This window comes from Atractosteus spatula, chromosome 7 (genome assembly GCF_055471065.1).
Source record: "Atractosteus spatula isolate fAtrSpa1 chromosome 7, fAtrSpa1.hap1, whole genome shotgun sequence".
Classification (NCBI taxonomy): Eukaryota; Metazoa; Chordata; class Actinopteri; order Semionotiformes; family Lepisosteidae; genus Atractosteus; species Atractosteus spatula.
Window position 1 is genome coordinate 8,961,484 of NC_142712.1, and position 14,480 is coordinate 8,975,963.

At 37.5% G+C, this 14,480-nt stretch overlaps 1 protein-coding gene across 1 annotated transcript in view; it reads right to left on the bottom strand.

Annotated features, from left to right (window-relative positions):
* Nucleotides 1-14,480, bottom strand: part of maml2 (mastermind like transcriptional coactivator 2) — a 64,760-nt gene that overhangs the window by 15,924 nt on the left and 34,356 nt on the right. The window contains exon 2 of the mRNA XM_088921702.1: nt 613-1,950. Coding sequence (XP_088777828.1) covers nt 613-1,950 — 1,338 coding nt within the window. The remainder of the gene's footprint in view (nt 1-612; nt 1,951-14,480) is intronic.

Here is a 14,480-nt window from a genome sequence, read left to right on the forward strand (position 1 = left end):
CAGGATGCTAAGAAAAGACAGTGGCTGGATCTCACAATACTGTCGGCTTTCTGCATTCTAATCAGCAAAAGCACTTGTCTTTGCATATTACACTGAGTGACTTTGCCACCAACAGTTCTTAAAACTGACACAAAAGGATAATCCTTTGTTGAACAGTTCAACCATAAAGTCAATTGAGTGAAATGGCTAAATCAAAAGCTATTATAGTATGTTTTCTCTTTGAAAAAAATATTTGTAATATGCAGCACAACAAACCACTGCATTCCTTGTCCACATTCCAGTTTTTTTGGACATAGGACAACTGCGGCTATATCCACCAGTATCATTCTCCTTTAAAATGCCACTTGAGATGTCAGCAGGAAGCATGTAAACTTTCACTGCCTAAAAATTGACAGACCACTTTCACTGCCAGAGGCTTGTGACATTTTAACTTACTCTGCTGGTGAGTGCACTGGATCACTTTTAGAAATGACTTTAAGGAAACAGTCTCTTTTATCAAAGAAACAAAACAGTCATACAGTGGCAATTTAAAAGATCTCCTAGAATCTGAAATAAACGACATTCTCGCTAATTTAAAATAAAAAAAGACTAAAAATAAAATTTGGGTCGTACCTGTCTTTGCTGAGCCATCTTGTATGGAAGCCCAGGGGCATGCTGGTTTAGCTGCATCTTCTGTGGCAGAGTCTTGGGCTGCAGGCACTGGGATACTGGCACATTAGGAAGCCGTGGCAGAGCATGATTCTGGAAATGTGGAGGAGTGTGTGGCTGTGTCTGAACAGATGTTCCTTGTTGCTGCTGCTGCTGTTGTTGATAGTGCAGAACAGCAGACTTGTTCTGCGAGTCCCCCATTAAGGAAATCGGTTGGCTGATGCCCTTGGGGCTGAAGTGAGACAATGGCTTGGTGTTCAGCACTTTCATGCCCATGTGGTTTGCACTACTGTTGCCATTCAATTTGAAGAGGCAATTGTTCATCCCTTTGGTCTGGCTGTTGGTCATGGGGGGCAGGATAGAATTCTGGGGGCTGATCCTCTGTTGGCAAAGGGTGGCAGGGCTTGGGATTTTGTCTTGCCCAAAAGGTCCAGGAGAAGAGTGTGTGGACATTGCAGATGACCAGCTGGCTATTGCTGCTGACTGGCTCTGCTGCTGGTGCAGCATTGCTGTTGGCTGTTGGTTTGCAGCAATCTGTTTCAGCTGCTCAGCATGGGACACCTCAGGCCAACTGGTCAGAGGTCTAGCTGCACTAGAGGAGCCCTGTGCTCCCTGGCTCAGGTTCTGAGGTGTAGAAGTCACTGGAGAAGATGATAATGAGGTGCTTATAGAGAAAGTCGGTCCTGCAGAAGCTGGTCTCAGTTGGGGCGACCCTGCAGAAGCCTGACTAAACCCGGGTGAGTACTCAGTCTTGATGACTATCTTCTCCATCTGTGGAGAAGGCTTACTCATCCCAGCTGAGCTGGGTCGTCCCAGGTCCAAGCTGAAGGAATCAGCATCCTGCTTCAGAATCTTCTCAAACTCTAGGTCATTTAGAGAGGGCACAGACTTGGTGAGTTCATCAAACAGATCCTGGAGCTCTGGATCAATCTGACAACCAGATTCATCTTTAAAATCAAAGGTCATCATGTTGTTGTCCATGGAGGTTTGGCTGCATGGATGAACTTCTCCTGGTTCCTTCTTCATCTCCTTGAGAGTTAGACTAAATAGATCACTTCCACTCATTTGGCCCATTAAGCTATTGTCTTTTCTTTGAAGGGCATGGCCCATACCCTCAGTTCCCTGCAATGGCTGTGACTGCCCATTGCTGAACACACAGCCGCTTTGTCGTAGACTACTACCTGCGTCGACCCGCAACCGTTTAAGGTCTGCATTAAAAGCTCCACTTGAAATTCCATTTTGTTTTGGGTTAAACCCTGGTGGTGGATTCCCCTCTAATTTTCTCCTCAATGATCCCTGGAGCTGTAAAAACAGAAAGGAAGAAGTCCTTGAACAACTAAAAACAAGCACTAAAAAAGCAGCATTTCAATGGACGCTTTTGCAGAGTTTGAACAACAAAAGTATGCACAGGAAAACAGAGAAAATGTGCTTCAAAGAATGCCAAAGCACAGTAACTGTTGCTAACAAATGTTTCACTAAGAAAAGAAGCAAAAGAAACTTTATGATATTTAATGATATTTGAATACACTAACCTTCCTGTGCTTGAAACTGCTTCCCTACTATTATGAAGCTATATTGAGAGTAATGAAATTCTTTGTCGAACTTCTACAATAAAGCCTGGCAAAAGCTGACTGTTAAGTTAAGTATTGCCTGAAGAAAAGCTATGTTTAATATTAGGAGAGTTTCTTCTGTATATAATTAATGACCTAATATCAGAAACACACTTTGATGTTGTTAAACCTTCTATTAAAATGATAATGGTTCTTCAAAATATTGATATAAAAACTTTGAAACCCTTGAACAATTATCTTTATGTAAATTCATCTAATTTTGTAATATGCTTCAAGGCTACTCGGGCTTCTACACAAAGTCTTTCTAGTGCTCAGAGAAGCCTGAAGAAATTAATAATTGAAGTTTCAAGGTTTTTATTCTTTTTAACACTGAGTATCTTGTACCAGATTCAAATTAGGATTTTAACTACTATTTTACAGCAGGGATCAAGGAAAACCAACTTTCACCAACAAAGAATGGAAGACTAAGCTTTTCATGATACTTGTAAGATTTATACAATTAATTTCCTTTAGTTGTTAAAACCCAATTATTCACATTGCATGGACTTCAGTGAAGGCATATGATCTTACATATTCCTTGCAGCAAAATATACTGTAATTTGTGTTCATAAGGCACTGAAGTGTACAACTTTCAGTAGTGTATTTACTTACACTTTTGTCATACATATATATTTTCCCACAATTCAGTCAGCAAGTGTGACTGGTTATAATACTGACAGCATAAAAATACATAATACAAAATACATGCATTCATGATGCTCACAATCAAGAGATGCTACCTGTAACTAAACTGACGCATCAAACTGATTGCGAGGTAACTCTTGAGATGAAATCTAAGTATGATCCAGAGCTTTCCGTCTATAATTCTAATGGAGCAGTAAAAAAAGTGATGTACCTTTAAGCAGGGGCTCCATTTTTAAAATTAAAATAAAAATATTTTATCCACTCCTAACTTAAACCAGTTCCGAAAACATTAAAATGAGGTTCTTAACTAAGGTTCAGGAGGGATAACGACACAAAAAGCCACTTTGTCCTAGCTGTAATAAATCAGAATCATTACTGACTTAGCTATATACAGTATACCTTGCACACACCTTGTTCCGCATTTTTGTCATGTTCATCCTCAACCCCATCTTCACCTATGCAGCTACCTCTTGGTTAACCCCTCTGAACAGGAGCCCCAAGCATCCTTATCCTAGAGCCAGGAGGCTACCACTTAAACAAGTGGGTTAACCCCGGTTCTCAATATGGTTGTTGATACACATTGATAATTCATTGTATGGTATTTGTGAAATTTACAGAGTAACAATGTAAACAAGTGCCCGCAAATCCAGAAAGAGCTCCACGTCAATGCAGATAGAACCATTTTCCACTCTTAAAACCTTCAAATACATTCAGCTCCTTTCAAAAATGGTTTAAATTTCACCATTGGCAAAGCATAGTAGTTATCATTCTATGCTTCTATAGAAGAATGTAAAGAATCATTTAAGACTGAATTTTTCAGTTACTTATTGTTCTAATATTCTGTCTACCATGCAGTTTTAAAGAGGGAATCAAATTGAAAAGCCTTTTTTATCAAAGCAAATGTTCCTTAGGTCCCTGTGATCCTATATATCTTACTTAAAAAATCACTGCACAGTGAATCATAATGCAAAGTGAGCGATTTGTATGCAATGGATCAATATTAAGTGCTGGAGAAACAAAGGAAAAATATCAAATTACCATTTATTTTAAGTGCACAAAAAAATCATGCTTTCAGTATAATCTGCATTTAATAATAAAAAACACTGCTTTTTAATACCACTTGTTAATCCCTGAAACCTGGGAGTGTCAGTGAAGGAACTTAACAGAGGATTAATTCAAGGTCAAAAACAACTCAGCTCAGGCACCAAATAAATCTTGTAGCATAGTCCTAAATGCAGCGATGATAATACCTTTTTAAATTATCACATTTTCCAGATACTTGAATAGAGTAGGTACAGTATATTCTCTTGTGATTTTCTCCAATAGTACCTGGGTGATATATTTATCATCTCCTGCCATTGCGATTACAATCTGTGAGAATAACATCAATAGCTTAAGCCTCCTTCATGACTAATTACCTTTTAATGATACAGGTGACTCATCTCACTAATTATGGCTTTTAGTCAAGAGATTTAGGAACAGGTCCTCATATCCTCAGAGGGAGATCAAAGATTCTGAAGACAAGATTCCATATGAGAAGTGCTCATACTGAACTTTAACCTGACACCATTTCACAAATTAGCTACATATTCTACACAGATACTCCACACTAAAGACTGCAGGCTGTGGTGCTGCTGGATATTAAATAGTCTAAATCAGTGTTCAAGCCACACCTCACTACAGACTTTGCGAATTTCCCTTCACAACAGTTTCTTCCTGTCTGCCATACCCTTGCCTCAAGAAGGACTGGCATGAAACAGATTCTAACTACTACATGAAACAAAGACAAATTAATATGTCTAGGTTCTAACACGTTCTTTAATGAGATAGCATATCCTTTTATATATAAAACAGTTTCCTGTCTAAGACATATTTTTATTGGTATATTTTCCTACTAAAAAAAACAAAGTTATTAATCTAAAAATATTTTACAGATTGAGGACTGTTGGCAGTCACATGGCAGAATATGTTAAAGATGCTATCAAACTAAATTTAATGTCACTATCAGATGTAGAGAATATCCGCTGTCATCAAATGGTTCTTCACAAAAAGAACAAACAAGTGTTTACTTTACATCAAGACTAGAGGGGGACAATAAAATATGAAAGGGTTGCTGGGTCTGGACCAAGATAACCAGCCATGTTTTTGAATCCTATACCATTGCTACTTTCAAGAAGTGACAGGATGAGATTCTAAGAGCCCTAAACAAAAAAAGCTAGAAGCACTGAATGCCACCCTCTTATGTTCTCAAGTCTATATTTCCATATTGCTTTGGACACCTGCACATTCTGTTTTGAATGTAATCCTCTATATTCTCTTCTTTTGGAAGGCCATTATACAAATACAGTGTTTTTTAGTAAGATGCGATATTCACTGCCAGAAGTACTATACCATGGGAGTAGGATTATTTATGGTAAACTGCCACCCATTCCATTGTCCCACATCAAACATTGCAGTAAAGTACATCAGAGATGTTGCAGATATTTTCTCAGCTTATTTTCAGTGCTTGCATGTTTAATGACAAATTCAGAGGAACGTTGGCAGAAAACGCCAATGATGTTCAACAGGTTTCATAACTGGCTTGCCTACAGTTTCATGGGAATTACCAAGAGTGTGCTGACAGTGGTACTTAAGCATCTATTCAAATGTGTGTGAGAGCACTGCCTGTCAACCTGTACATTAATACTGTTATATAAATCTTACTAGTACATATGTCAAAGGCCCTGTTAACATTTCTACATGCATGCAGGTGATTTTGTTTCTGCTTCATGATTATGACTGGTATCTTTGGAACAGTTACTGCATGAAAATGTGGAGATGTCTCTTCTCGCAAACATATGAAAACTACTTTGCCATAGTGAAAAACAGAATAGGTGATGTCAGATCACATTTTAATTAATGCACTTAGACAGCTTTAATAATCCAAGAATCTTTTTACACTACAGAATAGAAAAATGTGCTAATGTCTTTCATGATGTAAGGCCATGTATGCTATCTATCTTTAAGAAGACATGAGAAAAACTTTGCACTGTAAAAAAGGTTGATACTATAATCCTTCTTTATATGCTAGTTCTTCCATTAGTCCAAATTCAAAATAAGAAGTCCTTTGGCATCAGCAACTCTAATAGCCAGAACCCAAATATTTCCCATCTGTAAACATTCACTGAATGACCACAGTATAGTAATCACGTAAAGGAACTACTTCTTTGAATAATCTCCTCCATTCTATAATTTAAAATTTATAAACAAGAATAAAATAGGCCACTAACAAAAGGAATATGATGAAGCAACAAAACAAGCAAAAAAGACAGATATCTGAACTTAATCTGCCTGTGTCTCCAGTCACTCACCCACTAATCTTCATAAAGATCTAGCCCGCTAAAAATAGATCAGATCCACAAACAATTTGACATCTGTTTTCTTCAAAATGTAAATGAAGACAGACATGTAAATGTCTGGAGCTCTGACATACTTTCTCTTATTTATGAGTGTAGCCTTCTTAGAAACTGCCAGGGATGAAGTAAAAGCAGAAAACTGCACTTTCAAATAGTGAAAAAAAAAACATTGCATTTCTCAGCGCAGTACAAAAATTAAACAAAAGAGAAAGGGAACAGCTTAAAAATGTATGGCAAAACATCTGAAATGTGCAGAAATCTTCAAACTTTCATCACAAAAATAAAAATGCAAAAGGGTTGAATCCCCTCAAAAACCATCATTTTAGAAAAACAACATTCAGTGGCTGTACACTACACTGCTATGTTACACTGCTCACTAGTTTGGGACACCTCCTCTATATGAACAACTTAGAATAGGGTCAATACTCAACCTTGGAAAAAAACAAGATGTATGTCAGTCTCTTTGGAAGTGACACATTGCTAGTTAATTGTATCCGGTAGACACAAATCTCTTATTACCACCAGGTCCATGTAATCTGAAAATAGACTTTATAATGAACATTTAATGATTTGGTAATCTCTATGGCCTTGGATAAAGATGAGCTGTTTCAAAATGCACATCCCGCAAACAGATTTCAAATTAGCATTACCAAAAAGGCGTCCCAGAGACAGGAGTAGAGATGTTTCTTCTTCAAGAAAACAAGGTCCATCGCGATGATTATTGATTAATTTATACTTACATATATAACATATAAGTACATATACATATATAAGTACTACTACAAATAATAAGGAAATCAAAACAATGTTCAACAGTAGATAACCACCTGTATGCTGATACACCAGTAACCTAAACAAATCTCATTCTATTGTCCTTCGGATGAAATGTCAAACCAAGGTCCTCGGTTTTTCATTAAAAATCCCAGGGTGTTTCTCGAAAAGAGTAAGGGTGTTGGTATTCTGGCCAAACTACCCATTGGCCTTTACTTATCATGGCCTCCTAATAATCCCCATCTATGAACTGGATTCATCACTGTTCTGCTCCCCACTAATAGCTGATGTGTGGTGAGCGTTCTGACACACTATGGCTGCCGTCGCATCATCCAGGTGGGGCTGCACACTGGTGGTGCTGGAGGGGAGTCCCCATTACCTGCAAAGCGCTTTGAGTGGAGTATATGTATATATATATTTGCCTGGCTCACTGGTGATGAAGTGTGCTGCTGAGGACCAGGGTTAACCAGATGACCCTGGAGGAGTGGGGCATCACTGGGTAATACAGCAGCATACCTCCGCCCCACAAATGAGAGAGAGAAGTCTGGATGGGACAGGTTGAGATATGAGTACATCCTTTGACCTACCATCGGCAGACAGATTTAGAGCACAAGATGTGATAGAGAAAATATCAAACTGGCTGATGAAAGTGTTGATGACAAAGAGACAGAGAGTGTTGGTGTTGGTGACTTGGTCAAAATACCATCAACTAGGAAACCAAGTGACTGGTTGTTATGAAGATCTGGAGCTTGGTGAAGGCTTGAATTGAAGATATTCAACAAAAAATCTTCAGCGTCTGCTGAATATTGAAGACAAAGACTGAAAAGAAAGTGAGAAAATGTAGTCACTTGTGTCAGCAGACCCAAATGAAGAGGAACCTGGAAAGAAGAGGACCAGAGGTCTCCCCGGAGGAATGTGAAAGAGCTACAAAAACTGACCACAAACATGAAAAACTAAGATGACATACTGGCAGTGTTTGGGTTAGGATAATGTATGTGCCACAAGGCTTTATTTTTAATAGCGATGTATCCAAATATTTCATAGATTTTCACAAGGTCATATAGAGTACAGCGTAAAACATTATTGATAATGAGCTATACAGCTATACAGACTCACTGAGGTCCACTGCTGCTCAGATAATATAATTATGCATTCTATGAGAACTTTTCAAAGCTGTTTACAGTCAATGTTTATATCTTCACTGCTTTAAACAATAGCCAGTAACCATCTGGAATCATAAAACCTTCCTGTGGAGTCTTAAATAGTAGTTACTTGATATACAAGTCATTATAGGATTTGAATGTTCTGGACAGCAATGTACAAACTAGTATTTTCACTGCAAGGTACAAACTAAATAAAATGTCTTCAGTGAAACAACAAACAGATGGGGTACGGTAAATAAATATTTATTTATAAATATATATAAATATTTCAAGCCCTTTAGAGATCTAAAGAAAGGAGAAACCCACATTAGGCAGGGACACCTCGAGACTGTAACTAAACATGTTGGATAAACTAGCTCTTCGAGGCTTAAAGGAGTAACGGAGTTCACCACAATAACCCGAAATGCATGCTTTTCTAAGCTTTACAATGTTCTAATGCATTTTCCTATCTCCACTACATCTGCTTGGATTTACCTCACTATACTCCTTTATGTTTCTTGTCAACACCAAAGAGGCCTGTTCTCTGCAGTGACAACAGTAGCCGTCTCTTCCTATGGGGAGTAGGTCTAAACTGCTGTTAGCAAGGAGGGCAGCCAACTGATATTAAAACAGTGTCGAAACAGCTCAGAGTGAACATGGAATAGAATATGTTAATAAGGATTCTGGCAGCATCTGTCAAACCTGGAGCAACCGACAACCTTTGAATTTGTCTGCAATATATATACTGCAACTAAAATCATTTCCCCATTGAGGTACTGTATAGCAAATATCAGCATTTGTGTTTGATTATATCATAAAAATAAATGGATAATCTAGAACTGAAAGGTATATAGCAATCTTCTGTTATGATAGATTCAGTTTTGGTAAATGACAATATTCTGTGTTTTTCAAAAACATCATAAGAAGTAAATTCAATATGCTGCCTCTTCATATATTTACACTTTTTTCACATTTTCTTTTACAAAGTTACAAAGCTTTTTCCCAGCTCAAAATATGATAACAGAATCAATATGCAATATTGTTACTGTCTGCACATGACAAAGCTTTACTCATTGAAGACAGCTGGAACTGACCAAACTGTCTTAAATCCCATTATAATGAGTGTTACAGAAAAGACTAAGTGAGAACCAGAAATGAACTACCTTACACTGTAAGGTAAGTACAGTTTCTCTAGACATAAATGTTCTGTGGAATTATTCAATTGTGGGGGTGATACATTATATCTACACATCAAGACTAACTTTTAATTCACAGAGAACAGCACTCAGAAGCCTGAAAATGTCCCTTGTGCCCACAGGAAAAAAAAACAACCTACAAATCTTCTAACTTATTTGTAGAAAGTTATGGGAATAGCAACATGGCCATATCTGGGTTTAAGAATGAAAAAATAAATATTAAGGATTCATTTTAAAGAGAAAATATCAAATATCAGCAATACATTATTATAAATACAAATTGTACTGCAAACAACCATAGAAGAACTCCATTAATGACATATAGCTATTAGACAAAATCTGTTGGGTTTTTTTCCATAAGAAGATACTATATGATGAAATGCAGACCAGAACCCTTTTAGCAATTACTGCTGAAGCACAAATGTATCTGACTGAGATTAACTGCTCTTCTGAAGTCATATTAAGGTAAAACCAATCAAGTACTCAGAAATTGAGCCTCAAAAAACAGATGCCAGGTGAAACTGAAATGAGACGCCTGTCACATCCCAGAAAGACTGCCATGTCAGACATTTTGTTGCTATAAATCCGGAACAACATCTTTAGAGCGACTGGACTGAACAACAGCTCACAACAGGCGACATTGCAAGCAACTGCTCACAGCCTCAAATATCAATATTAATTTGCAGTCCTCAGATTAGAGGATTAAAGAAAAAAAGGAACAAAATTGATTCAAAATCTCAGTCATACACAGACAGCTAAAGGGAAAGTCTCTTCAATTTAAATAAAAAAAGATGGAGGGGAGATTTTAATATATATATAAAATATACTGTGGTATAGGCCACCTCGAGGGACTAATTCAGACTACCAAATGAGGAAGATAAGCTGAAAGTTTTGAAAGTAAGAGCTCATCTCACTGAGTTTCTAAAGGTTAATGAGCACTTATAGTACTGGTTCTTGTTATGATCTTCTTGTTATAATATCCAAGCATCTACAGTACATAATTTACATATAACCAGACTCACAAAGCTTTGGAATCTTATAAATACTGGGCATACAAAGAACATATGCTGTATTTGGATACGAATTTGAACGCTGCACAATAAAAAACAGGTCTGACACACAGCAGCGTGTGACAATGTTTTATGTTTTCTGTCTTTGTAAGTGAATATTTTCAGCACTTCTAATTCCATAAAACATCTGCCACAGACACATCCACAATTTGCAGATCACCACACAATAATTTATGAGTTTCCTGGCAATGTGCCGTTAGCTTTACAAAGTACCTGTAAAGAACTGTTATGGATGCCCTTTGTCGTTACAAAGCTGTAAACAAATCTTTCAAACTCCTATCTGTTGCCATGGTGTCAATCGGAAAAAAAAAGACTGATCAAGCCCTTTGCATCCATTGCTTTTATGAGGGTAAATTTGAGCCTGATTAAACTGGAACAAAAAGTAGTTCTGTCTTCTCAAACATGACAGAGGCATCATTTATACATTATTTGTTTCCAAAGCCCTCAACGTATTATGCACAAACAACTAGTCGTGTAATAAGACTGTGAATGACATGTAATACAGATTATTAAAATACTTCCATATTTGTGTAACGATGCGTGCATCCGTCACGGTTTCACACCAGCTCAGGATTTCTAGCAGAGCAATGCCATATCTTTTTTTTTTGTCTGCCATGTGTAAATTTCATATTCATTCTAACAAGTAATGTAGACGGAGGAAATCCTGTAAGTAACAGGGAGAAACTGAACATTTTATCTGTGATAAAAAAAAACTCCAGGAAGGAACCAGCATCAACTGAATCATCAACACAAACAGCAGATGAATGCATTGGGCTTTAGATTAACCTTTATATCCATTAATTACTTAAACTGGTAAGTTAACAGAGAACAAATTTTCATTTCTAATGAAGAACTGGACACTTGCTTATCGACCAGAAACAATCTGAGTGGAATATCTTGCTCAAGGGTACAAAAGTAGTGTCCCACTGGGGAAGCAAGCACACAGTCTCACCAGTAAGAGTCTAACCATTATTCCACACTGCTGCTTAACTCTAGCTCGCTTTACCAACCAAGTATCCCAGTGAGACTGAAGTGAAGCTGTTTATAAGGTAAAGCAGAATAGCATCTACTAGACGCTTGACAGATCTTCTAAAAAACAGGGCTATGAGGTGATTTATTGATTTTGTAAGTAGAAATTTCGCTTTTTGAGTTGAAATGGGAGTTCTACTTTAAATCTGAGTCTGTTACAGCATACTGCATTTTCCTTTCCAATTGCCAAAACGTCTATATGAAATTGAAATTTTGTTTGAGTACTGGACTTCAGAATTCCTTATGATATTTACTAGGTTTGGAGAGTTAAAAGATGTAATGAAAGAAAAACATAAGTAAATAATATAATAACAGTTGTGTTTAAAATAAGGAAATATAAATGCATTATTGAAGAAAAGGCATTTAACTGTTAAAACAAACTGCTGTTTTATGTTCTTTACACCGAAGGCTCATGACAAACCTGTTCCCAAATGTTACACAACTTTGTCAGAAATTCAGTCTAGTAGTTTAAATAGGGACATAGTCTAAAATGCTGAAGTTAGAGTGACAAAAAGTCACCTTCACAAAGCCTTGGGCATCATTTCCAATTTTAGTTGTCAAACTTCTCCACCAGCTTTCTCTGTAAACGCATGGACATTTAAGGTATAGATGTAATTTTCAGGTACCACATACTGTTCTGGTACACGAGAAGTTTTTTCTTCATTAAGAGGCTGGTGTGCACTTTGCACAGTGCTACTGTGTAAGTTTTGTGATTACAGTCTTGTGATTTCTGTAATATTGTGAAGCACTTTTCATCTCAGACCGAGTGGTAGCTCTCTAGAGAAAGCAGACATCTGGAGAGCAGTTCAGAATAAAAAAGCACATTTCCAGGCTGTTGTGAGTTCCGTTGTCTGAATCCAGGCCGCCATTAACAGCTTCTGTATGGGCTGGTCTCTTAGCTCGAGGCGGTTGCGAAAAAGAACAGAACCTTTGTTCATCCTCTTAGCCTCTCTTGTCTTGTCTGCTGATTTTAAAGTCTTTCCATTTTAGCTCAAGTATTCCATTGTCTAGAAGTACAAAATATATTCAGTGCCATGAAAAGAAATTAATTCTAAAAAGAATGGTTCAAGTAAAACTGGTTCAAGCTTCTTCACTCTTAAAAAGGACAATTTCGTCCCTTATTTCCCTAAAAAAATGAAAGTACAGGTATGGTATAAAGAAACTAGGATGTATTCAAATAATGCTTTTTGGTATACTAACTGTGGCAAAATACATGCTCTTCTTGCTGGCTAAACCAGTAGGAGATACAATTAATTTGATTTCCTGGGGTCTTGCTTCTTTCAATCATTAATGTATCATTGGGTTGTTTCACCTACCAATCGAGGGTCAGCCCAGCTTAGTGAGTAGGTCTCTGGCTTGGGAACACATGAGAGCATGTACCCCTGCCGCAGATAGTGTACTCTTGAGTGAGATGCTTTACCCCCATTGCTCCAGTCCATCCATGCGATAGACTGGTGTCCTCCCCAGGGGCAGAAGTCACACACCTGCCTGCCCACTGGCAGGCTCAGGCCCAACAGGCAAAGGTGGCTCGGATACAGAAATGACCTATCTAGCAGTTGATTTGATCTAGAAACCTATCATGTAGACTAATAAACAAATGTAGACTAATAAACAAATGAGTACCAGTACTATTTCCAGGAAAATGACTCTGGCCTTGATGTGCTTCCCAATGCAATGAGCCAATGCTAGAATCTGATGAGATTTTAGTTTGGTCTCCCAATTCAGCTTTAACAGAATTTTTTTCTTTTTGGCCTGAACGCTCGAAATGGACTGTTCAAAATATGAGGTGCATCTTCTTCACTGACTCGATCAAACGCTTTTTTTGTTTTCACAAGATCAGGAACTTCTGAGTGTTTCTACAAGGTGAGGAATACATTTTCACTTCACTTTGCTCATAAATGAATCAAAGTTGACTACACAATTTTAAAGAAAACCATGTGCCGTTACAGAATTGTAATGGTTAAATATCTCCTTAAAAAACAAATCACTTCTGACCCTTGTCCAGGGCATAATTAATTCTGTCGGTTTTTATAGAGTTCTAAACCTACTACTAAAGGCTAGAGGCTACTAAACCAGACAAACTTTGTCATAATATGTAACAATACATAAGAACCCTGAGAGTGGCATTATCTGTGCAGAGTACAAATTGTGTAAGAAAGGGACAGGGTATATTGAGAATAGTTCTCCTTCGGGTCTGCCACCCCTTTCATCAGAGACACTTCACCCCTCTCCTTAGAATTTCCTTGTGCTTTGTCTTTAACGATCTCTGGAAATTATATATTAGAACTTTGTCTGAGGAGTTTGCTCTTGACCTAGTTCACAATTGTGCAAAATTCTACCACAGCAATATCCAGGAGCATGGTCGCAATGGGGTATTCTATTCATCCTTAAACCAAGCTACCTAAAAGGCTTACAGTTCTTATCACGTCTATAGAAGGTCAGCCTTTCCAACAAACCTATTACCTATTCATTTAATTCATGTGTGCTAGCCTTCTTACACAACAGTTACAGGTACTGCAGGAAAGGCCTTGAATATAATCTGTCCAAGGTAGATGCAGGTATAGCACAGGAGTAGTCAATTCACATTAGATGCTGACAGTTGGCTACACACTGCACATTAATTACTTTCTTTTTTATAATAAGCCACCACACATATACCACAATGGTAAAAATTGTTAGAAAACGGTAGTTTTAAGAGGCTGTTAGCCCATCAAATGCTAGGACATTGCTAGGACATTCACTGAGCAAAAATGCTGGTATTTCGACACTAATACAAACATGATTGCTCAGTGAATGTCCTAGCAGATCTGGTCCCATTGCTTAACATAGCAGAAATAAATTACCCCCATTTTAAAACTTTTACTTTTGGCACACACTAGGTACACATGTTCAGCTGAAGAAAACTTTCAAATTATACTTAAACTAAGAAAAAAATTGAAAGCTTGCCATACTGACTTTCCTGTTTACTTATTAA